The sequence below is a fragment of the Vulpes vulpes genome, chromosome 12, assembly GCF_048418805.1.
Source record: "Vulpes vulpes isolate BD-2025 chromosome 12, VulVul3, whole genome shotgun sequence".
Classification (NCBI taxonomy): Eukaryota; Metazoa; Chordata; class Mammalia; order Carnivora; family Canidae; genus Vulpes; species Vulpes vulpes.
In genome coordinates this window covers 36044117-36064282 of record NC_132791.1, presented here as the reverse complement: position 1 = coordinate 36064282, position 20166 = coordinate 36044117, and the positions used below count along the sequence as shown (strand labels likewise).

General features: G+C 36.7%; 1 protein-coding gene across 3 annotated transcripts in view; it reads left to right on the top strand.

Moving 5' to 3' along the window:
- Window positions 1-20166, top strand: part of ADAMTSL1 (ADAMTS like 1) — an 871496-nt gene that overhangs the window by 661561 nt on the left and 189769 nt on the right. For all 3 annotated transcript variants that reach the window (XM_072728197.1, XM_072728199.1, XM_072728198.1), the window contains 3 exons: window positions 1998-2202; window positions 3401-3548; window positions 6023-6107. In XM_072728197.1, the coding sequence (XP_072584298.1) occupies window positions 1998-2202; window positions 3401-3548; window positions 6023-6107 (438 nt within the window). The remainder of the gene's footprint in view (window positions 1-1997; window positions 2203-3400; window positions 3549-6022; window positions 6108-20166) is intronic.

Genomic DNA, 20166 nt, shown 5'->3' with positions numbered 1-20166 from the left:
GGCATTCAGACATATTTTGCCTTGAAATTCCACATAACCCTATTATTATGTCAAGATTCACACAATAATTTTTCACATATCAAACTATAGTGGTATGATGGGCCCATACTATAAATTCTTAGAATAATATTAGCATCATTTGTCTTTCTGTGATCACTGACATTGAAAAGGATACTTATTACTGTTTGTCAAATTATACCACGGGTCATGACCAAGTGTTGAGACAGAAATTAATCACTCTTTCTTTAGAAGGGTCAAGTTTAGGGACATTAGAGTACCAATTAGAAAGTGTGCTCTTTTTATAGCATCTTAATGTTCTAAGAGATTAAATATACATTCAGAAACATATTCCCACTTCACTGTCAGATCAAATCTAATGTGAATATGTACTTACATATTCAGCCCAATTTCAATTCTGAATCAGACCCCTTATCCATATCCAGAGGGAAGCTCTCCAGAGATTTACATGGAGATAAATGAGAATTGGTCTTACCCTTTTGGAAGAGAGACCCTCTACAGAGCTACTTCGTTCTCTTGAAAGGGATCATAAAGTCTCCTACGGGCTAAACAGAAAAACCTCAGTTTCCCCATAATACCATTTTCTTTTGCATCTCCTGGGGAAACATGCATAGGAAAATATTGTACTTGGCAGCATGTTTAGGCTGTTGGCAGTAGAGATAACAATTGTTGCCTAGACTCAAACAGTGCAGAGAAAATGTGGAGGGAAATCCTTTATTAACTGGGAAACACACATTATCCAGCCTCATGCAGAAGAGAAGTCAGGTTCCCAATGTACATAAAATCCTACTTATAGAATAATTGATGTCTCCACGGTATGCCTATGCAATATTTTTACATTTAACTTTCAAGTAAATCGACTTGGTGACATTTTGTTTATCTCTCATTAAAATTATATCTCTCCTAATTCTAAGAGAATCTTAAAGTTTCTTAGCAATTCTCATCAACAAGCAGAATATATGCAAGAAAGACAAGCTTGGTCTGAATGTTTCAATTTTTAAAAATTCTGCATTCTCTAAATCAGCAGAAGGAGAAAAGAGAATCAGGCAAAGATCTCTCTCTACATCCGGTTCCCAATGCTTCAGAGCTGTGTAGGGATCTAATAAATCAATGGAATTCTCTTAAATGTTATTGATAATATTGTAATTTTTTCCCTTACTTAATCCTGTCTTTAGATTCCAATGCCATCAGCCTTCCAACCTGAACCAAACTTTCTTCCCAATTCCAACAGTGCTTTATTTGGAGAATGCTAACTGCCAGTAACCCTCATCCGATAGGGAAAAAGAAGATAATGCCTCACATTTTTACTTCTGCTGCTTAGTGTAATGATGGCATAGTTTGAACATCAGAGTTATGCTAAATCTGTATAGTCCCAAATTGTGCTGAATCCACTATAGAAGCAAGGAAGAGGGAGTATTTGACTTACTTTGATCTATCTTGAGCTTCTCATATTAAAGTATCTAGAAGATAAGTAATAAAATATTGAATTGAAAATAGGAAATACCAGCCTAGGTGCAAACTATTAGTGTTAACTGAGTAACCAGTTTTAGTCTTGACAAAGATATTTAATGGGATTTAGTAAGTACATATGACATATATATGCAGAATATATATTTATGAAATATAAAGTAACAAATATTATACAGAGAATACATATTCAAACTATAGGGAGAAGGACTGAACAGCCCCTCTTCTGAGTAGGTTACAGACAGCATGGATAGCCCTGTGGACAGGTCTCAAAACAGTAATTTCTTACATTTGTGTAGAGCTTCAGGGTTTACAGAGAACTTTCGCCAACATTGAACACTTTACTGAAGCTCATCAGATTTTAGGCATTAGGTGGCTTTCGGATCTCTTGGCCAGAACCTCTCAGAACCTGATTACCCCAATAGGCACTGGGAATGGGGTTGGTCGGAAAGGTCACTGAGGAGGTTTGGCAATGTGCATGTCCGCCCTGATGACTCCCCTTGCTTCTGTAGGTGGGAGGCCACCCCGTGGACCGCGTGCTCCTCCTCGTGTGGGGGGGGCATCCAGAGCCGGGCAGTTTCCTGTGTGGAGGAGGACATCCAGGGGCATGTCACCTCAGTGGAAGAGTGGAAATGCATGTACACCCCTAAGATGCCCATCGTGCAGCCCTGCAACATTTTTGACTGTCCTAAATGGCTGGCACAGGAGTGGTCTCCGGTAACTGTGCCCTCTTTCTTTGTTCATTAGGAGAGTAAGTCCACTCTTCCCTCTCATCATCATGACCCCACCAGCTACTCTGTGCAGCTCCCCACTTATCTTGAGGTGTCTAGAAGCCTACCAGTTTAGCTTCTGACGTAGGCTTGCCCCAAAAACAGCATAGCCAAAAGTAAATGAGTAAATATATATAACTTATTCAAGTTACTTCAAGAAACCTCTATCACTTGTGACATTCCTTCAAGTGGCAGAGAGAGGCAAATGACTGATCCTGAATCTCTAGAAGATGCTCTGATGATAGACCACAGTTTGGTTTTATTTTTTATTTCTTATATTTTGTCTATATCCAAAAAGGGTCTGAGCATATTTAAATTAGAACTGTATGTACTATTTATTGAAAAAAAAAGATGAAATGGAAATGACAAAATAATTAGAATGGGATAAAGTAGTATAATTAAAACCCAGAACATTCCAGAATGATAGGGAAACTTGCAGCAGCTTAAATAAGATGTTATTTGGGGTTTCCGGCTGCTAATGCAAAAGGTTTGAAATGGCAAGAGATAGAAAGTTGAGGAGGCAAACCACTGTGCTCTGAGCAAGAGATGGCAAGACTTCTCCCTTCACTATAAGGCTTTGGGGTAGCAGGATCAGAGCTGTGATGTTTCTGACTAGACTTATGCTCCCTGGTGTATCTAGAAGCACTGGAGGTGCCATCTGCAACTGGCCTTTGGATCAACTAACTCCATGAAACATTTTTGACCATGTCAGTATAATCAATTGGATCAGCCATGCTGCAATATAAATTCAAAATAGCAATTTGCAAAATGTTAATGTCCAATGTGGGAGCTAGCAAGGTGACTAAATAAAATTAAAATCCAGTGTTAGTAATCAAAATTGAGCACATTCTACAGTTTCTTTTCTCCTTCTTTTCACTGCTTGGTTTGGGACTTGGCACACAGTGGATACTTAAGGGATGCTGCCTAACTAATCTAAATCTAAGAAATTGAAAGTGATTTAATTTTCAGCCAGCTTCACCCTAAATAGCCAAATAGAACAAAGACTCTATGAATGGTAAGAAATGGTACAAATCTACTGGGAGTCCTTATATAGAAACAGCCCTTTAAAGAGTCTCAGGTGAGAAACAAGGCAAAGTAAACAAGGCTTTGCTATGAGTCTCTTCTTTCTTGCATTCTCCTTCCAGTGCACGGTGACATGTGGCCAGGGCCTCAGGTATCGGGTGGTCCTCTGCATCGACCATCGCGGAATGCACACAGGAGGTTGTAGCCCCAAAACCAAGCCCCACATTAAAGAGGAATGCGTCATACCCACTCCCTGCTATAAACCCAAAGGTAACTCAACAGGTGCTCTGTCACCAGTCTTTTCATTGTTCTGTGTCTTTGAAAACCATTTGAAACTCCTTGGAATATTTTTAAGTATCCCAAGTGTTCCTAGTATCTATTTTGTGTAGCTTAGACTCTACTAAATGGGCTTAACTCTTTCAAAAAATCTTTCAAATCATTTTGCTTGCAAATTGTTATTAAGTACTACATATATCATAAAGCTGTTTGAAGACTATAGCTGAAAAGTATCAGCTACATCTGTTTAAAAGGAGTTATCATACAGATATCAGAGAAATACATGTGTGATATACTAGCCACATTTCTTGCTGTTAAAAATAAGGTGGTGAATTTAATGTCTACTTTGTGAAGCATCAAATATATTAGGAGGCTTCATACTTCAAATTGCTGAAACAGAAAGGTGTTGCTGCTTATACTGTAAATGAAAATATGAAGATGAGACTAGATTCTGGAATCATAATTTGAAATGAAAGTCTGGAATGAATCAGGATTTAACAGATACTATAAATAATTTATAAAAAGCAAATTTTAGAAAAATTCTACTTAGTGAGCAAGATTTATTATTATTACCTATTATAATTTCTCGGATTGGCGTGCATGACTAATTGGACTTCTTTGCTAATACTTCTCTCATCTGTGTCAAGAAAATAGAAACTGCCAAAGTGCAAAACATTCAGAAGTAGAGAACTCCTTATTATAAGCTACCTCCTATTTATTAATATTAAATATGATTCTCTTTTGCTTTTTAATTTATTTCTTTAACCATTACATTTCTTGGAAAATCAGCCACAGTGTAGCTCTTTATTATACTATAGGTTGCCCTTGGTGGAAGTGAATGGCATCATGAAATCTAAATGATTTAATGGAAATAAACCCAAAATACCCGAAATCCTGATTAATTGTAATAAATACATCTCTCTTTCTCTTTCTCTTTCTGAGACTAACTTACCTCATCTGTAGAATGGGGCTAATAGTAGTAATTACTTTAGAGATCATGTGAGTATTCAATGAGATATAGTGCAGCCAGGGTGCTTAGCTCACTGCCTGGAATATAGCAAGTTCTCCACAAATGTCATCTTCAACTCCTAACTATCCTCGTCATCCTCAAATATGGGAGGAAATGTCCACCAGCACCTCTGACAGGATCCACTTCAAATAGACAGTAAAGTATCGCAGGCCTACTAATAGTGCCAAGCTGAATGTTTCATCACTGAAACAGAAATGGCTCACACTGTCAGATATGGTATTGTTGACTGAATCACTTAGCTGGAAGAGGTGGGCCAAATGTAAAGTGATATATGCATAGGTACCATGTCACCATGTTTAAATGTTAGCAAATCCTTCTGGTCTTAGCAGTTTTATATTTCACACTCACTTTGTTTTCTGACTAGACACAATTGCTGCACGTAGAGGACAAGAAGTGATGCCTCTAACTTAAAATAGTCAATTATTTATTAGCTATCTTTACCAAGCCACTTCAGAGAAAGAAAAGCAGTTTGTGGTTAACTATCAAGAATAAAGTCTGGATTTTCACAACTAAGTAGTGAATCTGGCTCTCTAAACATCATTAAAATGCCATATAATTCTATGGTGTATGCATATAGAGACATATTTCTTTCATCTTTACAATTATATGTCATAAAATCGTGATAGAGCTTCACTGGCTCATACTATAAAGGCAAATATGCCTATAAATGATCCTAATAAATATGTCAAAATGGGAATCTTGGCAGTTACTTCTGTAGGAGCAGTTATAACCTCTCTTTCTTTTTCTCCTTCATAGTTTTTTTTTTCCCCCCAGGAAGTAGTTAGGAAGCTTGTCCTGAATCGTGTGGTCAAAGCTAGATAAATAGGTAAAACAGTCAAATTGTGGCTTCTGGACCCTACACTGCTCATATTCTGTCAGTGAGCCTTGGGGTGATACAGAATGAGTCAGAGATCTAAAGCAACGTTTTGTGAATTTCAGAGTGGCAATTTTGTTTGTTTTTGACAATATGGCATAGATCACACTTCACCGAAGGGAAAAAGAAAAGTCAGAATGTACTAAAGTCTTACAGTATAATTTATTGTACTTTGTGTTTGTCTTAAAAAATAAATATTTTTCTATCTTTGTAACAGGAAATAGTGAAAAAATACTTTAATGACTCTTCATGTACATGTCGAGCCACCGTTCCTAGAGTTATGACTCTCCTAATTAAAAAAACCTCTCCTTTGCTCTTCAAACTGATAAAAGTGAAGCATAAAGACTAGTAGACTGGTATTACTAAATATTCTAAAATATTCTGTTTTCTTGATATAACCATCATTCAAAGCAGAAATTTACCTAAAAACTTATCATTTGCAGTTATCAACATAGTTTCTAGGTAGTGCAAAATCAGGAACTGGTGAAGAGATAAAAGAATTTCCCTCAAATTCCAAATTGGTTCTAACCTCTTCTCTTTTGTATGCATGCACTTAATTCTCAGAGAAACTTCCAGTAGAGGCCAAGCTGCCATGGTACAAACAAGCTCAAGAGCTAGAAGAAGGAGCTGCTGTGTCAGAAGAGCCCTCGTAAGTTTTAAAACCACAAGATGTTTTGCTTTTCAAACTGACTGGGCTTAAGAATGTAGTCTCTCACTGAATGTGGCTTCCCTGGGTTTTGAACCGGGTGTAATACTTTTGCCAACGGTCAAATGAGCCTTTCAGGCTGTCAAAGTAGAGATTTATCAGCTTCAAAGTGTTTCTCAAAACATTTGATTGCATGTTTGCTCTCTAAATACTTTTTGGTTTTAAAGTAAGAAAATGAAGGGAAAGTGCCTACCCTCTTCTCCAAAATCTGACCTCCTCTTTTCCAAGAGGCTAAAGGTGAGAAGGCCCAGACTCCCTCTGATGATATAATACAGATTTGATGTGAAAGTCTGGGCAGTTTTTCACATTCCTTATATCCTTATATTCCTTATATTGCTTTGTAATATAGCCACACACAAAAAGTAAAGCATAGGCAAAATATATCTGAGGGCAAAAGAAGTATATTAGCTTTTCTTTTCCCTTTCTTGCTGTGATTGAGATCAGATGGATACTAATCATTACCCCACTTGATCACAGTCCCTCTGCTCAGTTTTATCAAGGCCATGAAGTTTGTAAGACCACCAGGCACGGGTTTTCCAGATGCTTCAGAAGAGGAAACAAGGATTAAAGACAATCATGGATTAGACTGATTGATTAATTAGTAACTATATCCTTAGTACTAGAAAACACTGATAGGTATATCTGCTGCATCATTTTTAAAAATAAGGGAAAGCACCTTAATGATCTATTTCATTTATGATCAAAGCAGTTTCTCAGAGTGATGATTTTATGGGTTAATTTGTTAAATAGAAGCCCTAGGCTCTATATTGGTGCATTAGACACATCACCCACCCTCCAAGGATCTCAGAGTATAGCATGTAGATATGAAATGGTTTCCAAATTCAACCATAGTTTAAATTTTACTATTGATATAAATTAACATTGTAGTCTATAGATTCAAAAGCAATATATAATTTTCTCAGATCCATCCTGTTTGAATCTAAATCTGACATGGTGTGCCAGAGCACAAACTGTGACCCCTAATCACACCATAAACAGCAGAAGATTGAAAAAAAAAATGTTTAAATACAGATTGGTATGACCAAAGTTCATTTGTAAAGAAATGAAATTTGTTTTTCAGTCACTTGGTTTCACATTAGGCAGTGCACTTCTGACTTTAAAGGACAATAAGCAAAATATAAATTATTTTTGTACTATAAAGTTACTAGAGTATCTTTTTTCCACTTTTTTTGAGAAATGACTTTTTAAAGAAGCAATTAGCCATTGCAGAACTTTGGAGGAAAGATAGTGTTTAAATATCACAGTGCAACCTTTACATGAGTACATGAAGACTTAAAACTTTCTGTTTGTCTCCTGCCAATACCTGGCTGGACAGGCCTTCTTGCTGCTGGAGAGGAAGTAAGGAGTTTATTTTAGAGGGGGATTAACTCTTTATCTACTAAGGTTCCATTTAAGACACAGAAAGATGCTGTATAATTGGAGCTGGTTGTTCCTTATATGTATTCTTAGGTAAGGTACATTTAAAGCCAGGCATCTATTATTTTATTAAATAAACTCTGCTCTCTGGTGCACAGTGTTTTGTCATTTGGTCTAAAGCATAATCCTACATACAGTACTGCATTATAACCGATGTTAAATAATAAAGTTGAAATTAAATCAAAACATTTTACATCAATAATTTAACATCTTTCCCATTATTAGATATCTCTGAAATGAAAGTATTAAGTGGAGTTTAATGCCCATGTAGAAGGATTACATAGACCATAGTTAACTATGTTTTCTAACGAGTGTCTTGCACTGAAGGTCTGACTAAGATGCATTATGTTTCACTTTAATCTTAATAAAATCCCTAAAGTAGTTAACCACATAGTTTTCACCATTGAAACTATAGCCATATATTAGATTATTAAATTTTACTCTTGGTGTAATGGAATTGCCATCTTGGCATGATTAATCTGAATTGAAGTAGATTGTAATTGGAGCACTGGTGCTGGGTAAAGGAAATGTATACTATTATGCTCAGAACAATAATTACTTTTATACCAAAATGAAATAAGTGACAGCTGTAGAATAATGTAATGAAAGGTATATGGTTTCCACATCTTAATACACTTTACATCTTTAGTGCACTGAACCCTAGGAAAGGTCCTACATGTCACATTATTTTTTTATTGATTTTGAATTTAAAAAACATAATTTTGCATGGTCTTAATTCTTTCTTTTTTAAACCACATAGACTAGTTTCTAAATGTATGTAGCAACCTATAATTACTCTCCATAGTATAATGAAAAAATGATATACTGTCAGCAAGTCTTTCCTTCCCCCCAACCGAAGAGACTCACATTGCTTAAATTAAATGGTAATGTTTAGAAGCTGTGGCCATCACTTCTGAACTGCTCAGAGAAGCATGAAGAGTGGTCTAGAACTATTATCTCTCACTTTGGCCCCAGCTAATGTAGAGAGTTTTGTAGTAAAAACAGTAAATATCATTTATTTCCCCTTATATAAAAGTATTATCAACAGCCTGTCTCATTAAATAATATAGGAAAACCAGTAGCTTAAAGTCTTTAGCATATGGAGCTACTGTTATTGAATATTAGATGCTTGTGGTAACCCCAAAATGAAAAAGTAATAATAATCGGTTAGCTCTCTGGCCAAAGATATGGTGGAAAGTAACCTCTCTAACATATGTTTAGAAAAAAACTCTGATTAAAAAGTAAACACTGAACCTCCAAGAAATAACTAAAACTTTATAGAACAGAAGCATGTACCAGTATGGCTGTGCCAGTGAGCTTTCAAATGCCGTGCAGAAGATACACATGCTGGTATCGGTCACATAGAATACCTGAAATAAGTATCGCAATTAGGTCACCTTATGGGAATGCCCTTCATATATTGAACTCATTCTATAAAGCTGTAGCTTTATTCAGAAATCCTCTTAGATGTTGTTGTTGTTGTTTTTCTAGCAACAGACAGGTTTATTTATGATGTATTTGATTCATATGGTGCAAAGGTAGGAATTTTGTGATGAATATATTTTCGTGGTATTAAAAAAAGTATCTCCTAACCCACTTGGGAGAGTCATACCCTCTAAGTGGCCATGGTTTGTCTTGATCCAGGCACATGTTTTTATCAGATTTTTCTGACAACCAGCAGCAAGAATCTGTAAGCAAGGTATCTTTGTCTCTCCTCATTGAACAGGACAGTGTGAACAAGATCCAGCCATGTACTAAGTCATGTGGGGCTTTAGCCAGTAAAGCTGATCAAGCACAGACAATCTTATAAATAAATACAGTAAGGGTGAACGTGCCTCTGAGGATGCTTGCTCAGATCATAGAAATCCCTGCTACTCAATTAACACAGAAGGCATTATGGTTAGAGAGAGACTTCTAAAAATAATAAGATTCTGGTCTGAATTGCATTTTTGTGAGGCTAAGAGCAATGCCATTCCAGCACCAGGAAGGGACAGATGGGAAAATAACTGATGGAATTCTCTTTTGCTGTTATGTGAAGTGTCCTTTTGAATTTGCCTCCAGCTGATGAGAGTGTCATTTAGGATTCATCATTTATTTTATTTTTCTTAAGTTTCATAAGTTATGAATTTTCTTTTATTTTTTACAATGCTATATTAGTTTCAGGTGTATAATAGCTTCAGGTTATATTAGTTTCAGCAGTTCAACACTTCCATACAACACCCAGTGCTCATTACAAGTGCACTCCTTCATCCTCATCACCTATCTCACCCATCCTTCCACCGACCTCCCTCTGGGAACCATCAGTTTGTTCTCTGTAATTAAGGGTCTGTTTCTTGATTTATCTGGGATTGAAAATGTCAGACTGAGCCCAGTTGGTTGCTTCCCTGTATATCCCCAGATATATAGGAATAGCTTTCTAGGTATTTTTTAAGCCCTCAGAATTTTACTTTTATTTGGTAAGGGATCAGAACTACAATGTGGTAGTATGATTATGTTCATGAATCAGGTGGAAGCTAAGTAAATTACTGACTTGATTTCCCATCTCCTATATATAGCTTATTTTCAGTCTCTGTTGAGTTATATCCAGAAACATGACAACCACCTCAAGCCGAGTACACATAGTGACCACTTTGACAGCTTAATTTCTTGAACCAAAACAATACTACACTGTCCTCTAAGACACATAAAGGCAGCACCGTCTACTGTTCCTATTCAGGAGGTTAATCAGTTGGCCTGCCTAACGAGCCTGACCTAACTTGGAATAGGAAGGAAAAGGAAATTGTTCATTTCCTTAACTCCTTCAGGCCACTAAGAGGCCACTCAATGCTCTGGAAGGTGTAATCTTTTCAGGGAGGCGGGCATAAGAAAAAGCTATGGCCTAGATGCTCCAGATGTTCTGCCTCTCTCTTTTTAGACTTTCTGCTCTCTGAACCAAGTCATTCCAGAAAGAGGAAGGAAGAACTAATTGGGTACCTAGGGGAACCAGTTTTCTCCCAGATTTATTTCAGTTGCCAAAAGTTGTACTTGGATGGCTCTGAGCAAGCACTAGGAGACAGGTGATTACTTTTGACACTAGGTGACCAACACAGCTATTTTAACCAGCCAACCTTCCTGCAGACATTGGTGCATACCAGGTGGACAGCCTTGATGGTGCCATCCTCTCAAAAGCAGGATTGGGTGGTCCTCTATGTCTTGATCTTGCCCTTAAAAAATCTTGGGTTATCTCATCAGATATTCAGTTAACAGCTTTATTGCATGGTTAAGAAAACATTTTTGTGCTTCAGCACAATAGTCAGGCCTTAAATATATTGCCATAAATAATCTTGGTGTAAGCCATTTAAAAAAAGGAAGAAGAAAAAGGAAAGCAAGCAGGCCAAAGGCAGCAGTAATATCTGGATGCCAGATGGCATCAGCTTAGTGATGGGGCTGATTCAATAAGAAGCAAAGGGAAATTCCTGTCATGCATCTGTGTGAACAGAACCCACAAGGAATTAGATACAGAAAGAAAAGCCAATAAGAGTCGCCATAGTGACCCTGTAGTCATTAAATGCCTTGTTTACCTTGTTGGAAACAGTATTTATATATATAATATTTAAGCTTTTGTTTACATTAGTCCATATTTATACCCAGTAAGTTGTCTGAGAATGTGAATGGCTTAACTCAGTGGTTAAGAATGTGAATTCATATTTTTTTTAAAGTGGCTAAAAATGTTAATTGTGTGACATGTGTTTTTATATTTTCCCCCAAAGAATATTCAAGGAATCAAACCTCAGTAATGGATCCAGATAGTTTTGCTGTTTATATCCTCAGTACAAGGTGCCTGAATTATTTTCTCTTCATGCATCTCAGGCCACAGAAAATAAAAAGGAATATATATGTATGTATATCTTAAGAATCAAAAGTCATCTCATCTAAGTCAAGCAGTTTAAATACTATCTGTAGATCATTAAGCCAACTTCAGGGATATTCAAGCAGAATAAGGTTTAGCATTAGAATTACAGGATGAAGAAAGCACAAGAGTTCTTAATTTTGAGAAGCTATAGCCCCATACTGGCTAGACTGAATCAGCCCCTACCCCGCAATGGTCATGACCTTGCTCACTTTTAACTCCTTCCTCTCTAGCCTCCTTCCCACATACCCAGATCCTTCTCTTCCATTATATCCTCTGCAACAGCATGCTTAATACAAGTTCTCTGGATGTTTATGTACTTTAGATGACTGTAGAGAGTCAGTAGACCTGCTAAATTGTTCAAATCCCTTAATGAAAGAAGATAAATTTACTCATAAGTCACCTACTTTGTGCCAGTTACTGATAAAGTAAACCTGGTAGTCCTTGCCCTCAAGAAACCTTAAGTTCATTATCACAGGAATGGTAGGATTGTGTCCAAAATGCTGAATATTGGTCAGTTATCCACAGATTGAACAAATGAGCTAGCTGTATTTTTTAATGCAATTTGATTTTAAAAAATGTAATTTGATGTCTGAGTATGCACAGTGTGATAGTATTACTGGTTTAAAAAGAAGTATAGGGGAATTATTTATTGAATTCCCAAATTCTCTCCCTTACTGCATATTCCTCTGAGTTAAAATACTGCAGTGGTTAAGCTAGGACATGGTAATTCACAAATATGAACATAAATGAGAGAAGAATGCAATATACATGGAAAGGATTTGGAGGATGTTGACATGAATGGATCTTTGGCAGATTGTGATAGAACTTATCTGAATCTTTCACTAAAAAACCAGTTCATGAGGAAGGATTATTGGATATTTTTATATAGCCAATGATCATATATTTGTATCACCATATGTACTTCAGCGATTCTTACCTATACATTGAGAACAGGGTGCAGAAACCATAGGTAATTTCCTAACATTTAAATTTTTTTCAATACACCATGCTGTCAACTATGTGAGTTGGTGAGGGGTAAGTCTGTGTATTTGTGTGCTCAAACAAGGACATAGCCCTGCTGGGATCAAAGTAAAAAACTAGTTTAATTGTTGATCAGCCCTCCATGCAGAGCAGCAACATGCACCAACAGTGGTGGATTGTGGGCTCCAGCGACAGACTGGCCAGGTGTTCATCTTGGATCCAGCACTAATAACAGGAGACCCTGGGCAAGTCACTTAACCTTTTGGCTGCAATTTCCTCATTTGCGAAATGAGCATGATAACAGCATCTACATCATAGAGTTATTATAATGATTAAGTTAGTATATATAAAGTAGCTGGTATGCAGGAAGCTGCATACATGTTAACTGGGGTTATGATTGGGTTTTTTCCAGCATCATGCATCTTCCCAGGGAACCTGTAGGTAATAAAAATGTATAATAATCACTTCTTTACAAATGGAGAAATTGAGGCAGAAGTTGTATTCACTGGTATGTGAGAGAAAAGTACCATTTAACCTGAAATTCAGCCAGTGGTTCCCCAGCTAGCACCACCATCTTGCCTCTCTTCTGTACTCCTGAGGCTTTTTGCAGAGTCACTTGTAAGCATCACACTTTGAATGTAGCCCAGAATTTATTCTAAAGGACAAAGCTTAGTTACCTTTATTTGAATAAAAAGGGAACCTACAGAGAATTGCAAAAATTAATAAGGAAAGTTTAGAAAATGCTTGGGTAGAAAAGCATCCTCTCTCAACTCTAGGTTAAACACAGTCGATCCCCATAGACTGTTCCCAACATGCACCAAGACAGAAAAATCAATAACAAATTCAACAGAGCAGACAGAGCCATTTTTATGTAGTCATTAGAAAAGCCTTTATTGCAAACCAAGAAGTTCTAAATTTATCAGCCCCTCCCAACATCTCCACTTATTGCTCATTCTGTAGCTACTTTCAGAAAGCTAAATCTGAACTATAGCTCAGCTGAGCCCCAGAGAGTGACAAAGACAAATTAATGGGATCCGTGTGTGCCAAAATAAAGTATGGACCCTGTCACCACCAATATATGTTAAGTCCATTAAGGTCATTTTTAATGAACTGAACTTTTCATTGGAAAGCCTTGCCAAACTTGTTGAATTAAAGGAAAGAAACCTTTACAAAATTGCAAAATAAACCAATTTCACTCCACATGAAGAAAAAAAATAGTTCACGGAAAGTATTCTGAGTTTATGATATTTTAGATTTTTATCAAAATCGGGGAAAATGATATGGATTAAAAACTCCATTCTTGTATTAAGTTGAGAATTACAAATGCATTAATAGCATTGTAAGCAATAATGGTAGGTTAGTCCCTGGAACATGACTTTTTAAATAATCAGACTTGCCTCAAGGAAGACCCAACTTTTAAATTATGTTCTGTGTATATAGGTCAGAAAAGCAATAGGAGAGAAAGATGGTCTGAAACAAATGTCATAGCCTGATTTTTTATTTGTGAAGAGAGTAATTTGGCTCCATTTGTATCTGCTACATACAGTTAGTGACCTATCTTTTCTTTTTTTCCCAAAACTCTGTGCATATTGAGTATTAAAGAGGAGACAAAAAATGGGAGCTCTCTTTGGGTTCCCCTGACATAGGAACAACTCCAAAATATCTCAGAGCCTTCCCTGGGGTAGCTGCTTGTATGATAAGGCAACATAAGATCAGAATTATGTATAAATCACTGAAGGCAGCCCCCAAACAGTCTTCTATAAAACAGCCTTTTTATTGAGATTAAAGTGTGATAGACACAAGATTTAAACTTGCCTCAGCTACATGATAACCTAATATCCCTTCAAGATGAAATAAGACCAGCACATACTGCCTAAGTACAGCTATAAGAAACTACTAAATCTGGGAGCAATAACTTTTTTTTAAAAGACCAAAAGAAACTTCCACAAGAGGAAAAAGTTTTTGTTTGCTCATGCTAATATCTAGAACGGAGACGTAAGATTTAATTGCTTTGAATTTTAAGACTCTTGCCTTTTTAGCTTGTTTTCAGCCTTTGGACCCAAGAACAAACCCAGAAGCAACTCACTCATAATGTCAACTCTCACCATTCTATGTATCTACTCATTTACTCATTTAAAATTGTATATTTGTTGATTATGTACTATATGAAGTTCTGCCTTCACAGAGGTTTGGCATAGTAAGGAAGATAGTTATTACTAAAGACTCACATTTGATTTTCAGAAACTGATAACTGCTATTAGTAAATGAAGAGCTGCTCTAAGAGAGTCTAAGAGGAACCCCAGCAGGTCTGGGGGTCAGGAAGTCTTCTCTGAGAAGGAGCTTGTCAACTGAGGCCTGGTGGATGAGTGGGAGTTACTCCGACCTGAGAGAAACAAGGAAGATCACCCAGGAAGTGACCCACCTGCCAAAATCTTGAGTCAGGAAAGAATGACACACATTTAAATAAGAGAATATAGACTAGTATGGCTGGAGGCTAGTGACCAGGGGGAGAAGAACAGGAAATGAAGCTGGCTGGAAAAGTACATAATGCAGCCTTTGTAAGTAGTTTGGCTTTACTTCTGGATGTACTGAGAAACAGTTAAAACTTTACATTTTAAGATCCCCCTAGCTACAGCATGAAGAATGGCTTGGTAAAGTCTAACAGAGAAAGGAAACAGACCAATGGTTATTGGGGTAGTCCAGCAGATGATAGGCAGTAGCTTCAGTAATCTTGGCTTATGTGGCCACCCTATAGCCAGTATGATGACATGGTGAAGAGCTTGGATTCTGGAGTCACCTGTCATGGTTTTGAATCCTGATTCTGCCCTTTATTTAGCAATATGATATTAGAAATCTCTGTGCCCTAATTTTATCGTCTAGAAATTGGGATGAAAATAGTATTGTTAAAATATAATTTTCAAAAAGGCAAAATCATGATCCATATGAGTGCATGTCAACATTTTTATTTAACTCCTAAATTATTAAGGGAACCAGTAAGATGTTAAAATTTTTTCAAATGAGAATTGGATTTTAAAAAGCGTGTATTTTCTACCAGACAAAAATCCTTTGCATTGACAGGAAAAAAAAAAAAATTTCCATCACTATGGACTGGAAACATTCGTGTCATCACGGCCCTCTACAAGGAAACTTCTGTCTAGCCAAAGACAAACAAAGACTCATACCTCATAGAAGTAGACAACCTCCCACCCTGTAAGTCTGCTAGGCAATGTCAGCATTCCATTGAAATGTTCTCTTTTGCCCATTTCACAACATTTCTGACAGTATCCATCTCCGAGCAATGTTATAATGAGTTAATGTAACTCATTATATGAGTTACATTATATGTAATGAGAAAGGCTTAAAGTACATCGGTAAACATTGGCTATTGTTGTTGTTATATCAAGGTGGTGGCAGTGGAGATGGAGAAAAGTAAATGAATTTCAGATACATTTTTAAGGGAGAATTGTAAGAATTGGGGAACCATTGGGTAGTGAGAAGTAAGGAAAAACGAGGGGTCAAGCATAACTCCTAAATGTGTACTCAAGCAGTTGGATGGCCAGTAGAGTCATTTGCTGTGATGGAGAAGATTGGAAGAGGAATAAGATACTAAGGAGGGAGATCAAGAGTTCCATTTTGGTCATTTGGTTGGAGATGTCTTTGAAATATCAAAGTAAAAATGTCAATCAGGAGAGAGAGCAATGTGCAATGGCTAAGAACATGAAACCTACCAACTGTGTGAATAACTTCAATATCCTCATTCATATAGTAATTATGAAATGGAGATTATAATAGTTCTTAATCTGGCTGTCGTTAGGATTTAACACCTTTTATTTATAAAATACTTAGAGTAGTGCCTGGCACATAAGAAGCACTGGATACGTTTTTGATAAATAATTAGTTTTGTTGAATTAGTGTTTACTCCTTTGAAAGAATAATGGCTCCCTAGCACAAAACTTACCAAAAAAAAAAAAAGAGTTTGGGTATAAAGCTCAGAAAAAAAAAAAGTCCAGACTACAGATGAAATACTTCGAAGTGGTGCATGAAACCAAGAATCACTGAAAACATCAGAAGACAGCTCCAACAGAGTTCCAAGGCACTGTGACATTTAGAATTCAAGGAGAGAAGAAAGGTCTAGAAAAGGAGACTGAGAAGGAATTGACCAGAAAAGAAAATAAAGCCAAGAGTTTGTCATCATGTAAGTCAAGCGGATAAAGTAATTCAAGAAAAAATGACATGGTCAGCTGTGTTGGATGCCACTGGAAGCAAGATAGTTGAGGGCTCATTTGTTGGGAAGAGCAGATACTCTAGAGCCAGGATCTTCAGAAAGTGATTATTACCTGTCTTTCTGCTGGCTCTTCTCTTAACTATTGAAGAACAAACTCCTGATGGTTAACAAGATACCTCCTTTAGTAAGACTTTTTGTCATACTTTGTCAGGAACCATGTTGAGAAAGATAGGTCAGAACTGCAAGATGAGTTTAACAGAGTCCTCAAGTATGAGGCTGTCAGCTTTGACAGAGCCCCTTAGTCTCTGACTCATTGGAACTCTGAGAGAACTCTGATACCCCGCAGCATTTCCTTCTAGTATAAAGTCCCTTTGAAAGGAGAATGTGCCCTTTAATGCAGCCGGGCTTTCTTTTCCCACTTCTAGCACTGAGCGTTTCTGCAAGAAAGTCAAGGAGGCATTTTTGCAAAGGCCAGCTGCCTCTCAAAGAACCCAAAAGGGCATCATTCTCATGAGAAAATGAAGTTTGCTTCTTGGAAAAGGCCACTAAATATAGTTCTCCCAGCACTGCCTTAGTCTCTTTGAAATTGGGTCCTTCCTCCATATTTATTTATTTGTTATTGGTCAGTGACATCTGATGGGATGGTGACTGAATTTGTTTCTCAAATAGATGTATTAGTGGTTGATTCAAAATCTTCATTGTGTTTTGTTATTTTAATTTCTGTAATTCGTTTATGCTTGGTTTTACAAATGAATCACCCTACAGTGACATAAGACTCTCAAAACCCATATATAATACTTAAGGATTTGAGGAACCTATGAAAAAAAGCAGTGATATCAATGTTTTGTGGATCGATGTCCTGGAAATCTTTAAAAAATTGTGCTTGAAGACTTTAATATGAGTTGCATAACGAGGATGAATTGCTTGCAGCTCCAGAGAGTTGTAAGCTAACAACAGCAGTTGAGAAATATTTTCATAATTCCATATTTAGGTCAAGTATCCTTGACTAAAGATCTTTCACAATAAGTTAGATTGTTATTTATTTGGAATGATTTAGGTGTGGTTCTAAGTGAATGGAGAGGCCTATTTTGGATAAGTGTTCTCCCAAAACTTTATTGCCCTAGCTATATTTTTAAAGAATCATTTTGAAGGTTGTCTTGGTGTCATGTGCTTTACAGTTAATTCTAAAATCCCTAAAGTGATTCATTAAAGAGTCACCTTCCCTTTGTAGTGTTCCAAAGGTTTTTGTTTGTTTACTTATTTGGGAGGGTTTTGAAAAAAATCTTTTACTTTTTTGAGAGACACTAAATAACTAAAGTTTATATGAGGTCTTTTGATCTCATATAAAATTGAGAAGGATGAAAGAGGTGTCTCCTGTTCTACTTTCCAAGTTTTCGTCCCACCCAACAGCAATTTCTTTTGCTCTCATTTCTAAATACCTCTTCAGTTCAGATGTCAAAATGCCAAGCTTTGATTTAGGAAACTGCACCTTCTCCTAAAGATCTTACTCCATTAATGTCTCAAGGATTGCTCAGAACCAGGAGGAGAACCAACTTTTCAAAACTAAAGAAAAAGGATAAAGAAAAGAAGATTGCATTCAAAATAGATGAGGCAATGTAGAATAACAACATCCTTATCAATAAAGTATGGTGACTTTTTTTGCTCCCAAATGATATATTTATGTAAAAGACTCTCTGGTTAATTTAGGGTAGAATTATTTGTACTGTATTTTATTTTTCTAATATACTATTTTCCAGATCCTTCTGTGGCCACTAGATAAATGATACAATTTCAGAAAGGGAAAAGCCATGATTCTCGTGCATATATAAATTGAACCTCTGTCCAAGATTTCATCTACCTCATTAATTAATGAGGGTATCAGGAAAATGTTATGACCAATTCAAAGGAGATTTCGAAGAACCATACATATTTAGGCAAATAAGATGCAGGAATGGATCTACAAGTAGATGTAAAATAGGTCTGTCCACAGGACAGCACTCAATTGAATTCCATTAGCCACAATTAATCTGCATTTCTGTGGGCAAGAATCATTTGCATTATCCATTTTCTGTCATTTGTAGAGCGGTAAAATAGCTCCCAGTCAGAGAGACTGAAATAACTAGGAAGGATGCACTGGACAGGGTGCCCACTAGCCTGTTGGGTCACTGTTACATCTTTTATGATTTTTGCCTATACTATTCAGTTCATTCCACCTTCTCTCCTCACCCTGAAATTGTATCACCACTCTCATGAACAAGCATACACCAAAAGAAAGACGGCAAAGAAATCCACAAAGCCTATCAGACTTCTCACTGAAATTTAGTAAGATCGAAAACAAAACCAAAATTAAGTATTTCTCATGTGATTTCCTGCAAGTTTTAGTTTGCATTTTGGAACTAGAGAATGAGGTGAGGCTGGTAGAAGCATTACGATAACACTCCTATAAAGCTATTCTTATTTTGAAGAATCCCAATGTTCTTTTTAAACAAACTGTATATGAGAGAGGAGAGGAAACTAAGAAGAGAAAAGATAAAGTAAAAAATCCTAGGGGTGGTTGTTACTTGGTAGAACACGCAACTCTTCATCTTGGGGTTGTGAGTTCAAGCCCTATGTTGGGTGTGGAGCCTACTTAAAAGAAAACAAAAAACAACTTAGTTAAAAGACCACATGTGCACAGAACTGGAGCTGAATGCTGGCTATGATCTGCAGTGACACGAGATTAATTAACCAAGAGTGGATGGTTTCTGTTTAGCACTACATTAATAAAGTGATAGTTTTTATTATTTTGGTCCATGCTCTGACTTCATAATAACCACATATAAACTAAACCACATTGGGATTTTACAAGTGAATTTGATTATCACTGTTTTCTGTTTCATAAAAGGGACTATGATAATAACTCCAATTAAAGGGTAAGCCTTTTGTTAATGAAACATGAATGATTAAGCTTGCAAATTGAAGACCAGACAGAAGTATAAATCATCTATTTGCCAGGTTTCTTTTTTAATTTCCTGGAGATGGGAAAACTAAATGCAGAAATGCTATAGATCTTCTCTGAAGTTAGAGCCTATCTCGGCAAGAGCTCACGTATCCAGTGATTCTGCATTCATCCCACAACAGTGCTGCTAATAAAAAGAACTTTAAAAGTACCCAAATTAAACTTCAATAACAAGAGCTTTTTTCATGAAACACTTGTACATCAAAATAACTTTGTTTAAAAAAAAAAAAAAACTACTGACTCCATCTTAAAGGTCCTGCTTTAAGGATTCCAGCTCAGCAAGTACTAATCAAACCAAGTCTCCTAAACCTTCCACTGAGACCTCCTCGCTCAGTCGCCTGCCCTCTAACCGACCTTGCTTCTTCCCACTTGTGGCCAGTAAGCTCAAGATAGTAAACACAATGTTGGGAGATCTAGGGATGTGGGGGAAAGTTTTGCATGAAACACAGTTATTATTCACTTGGCTATT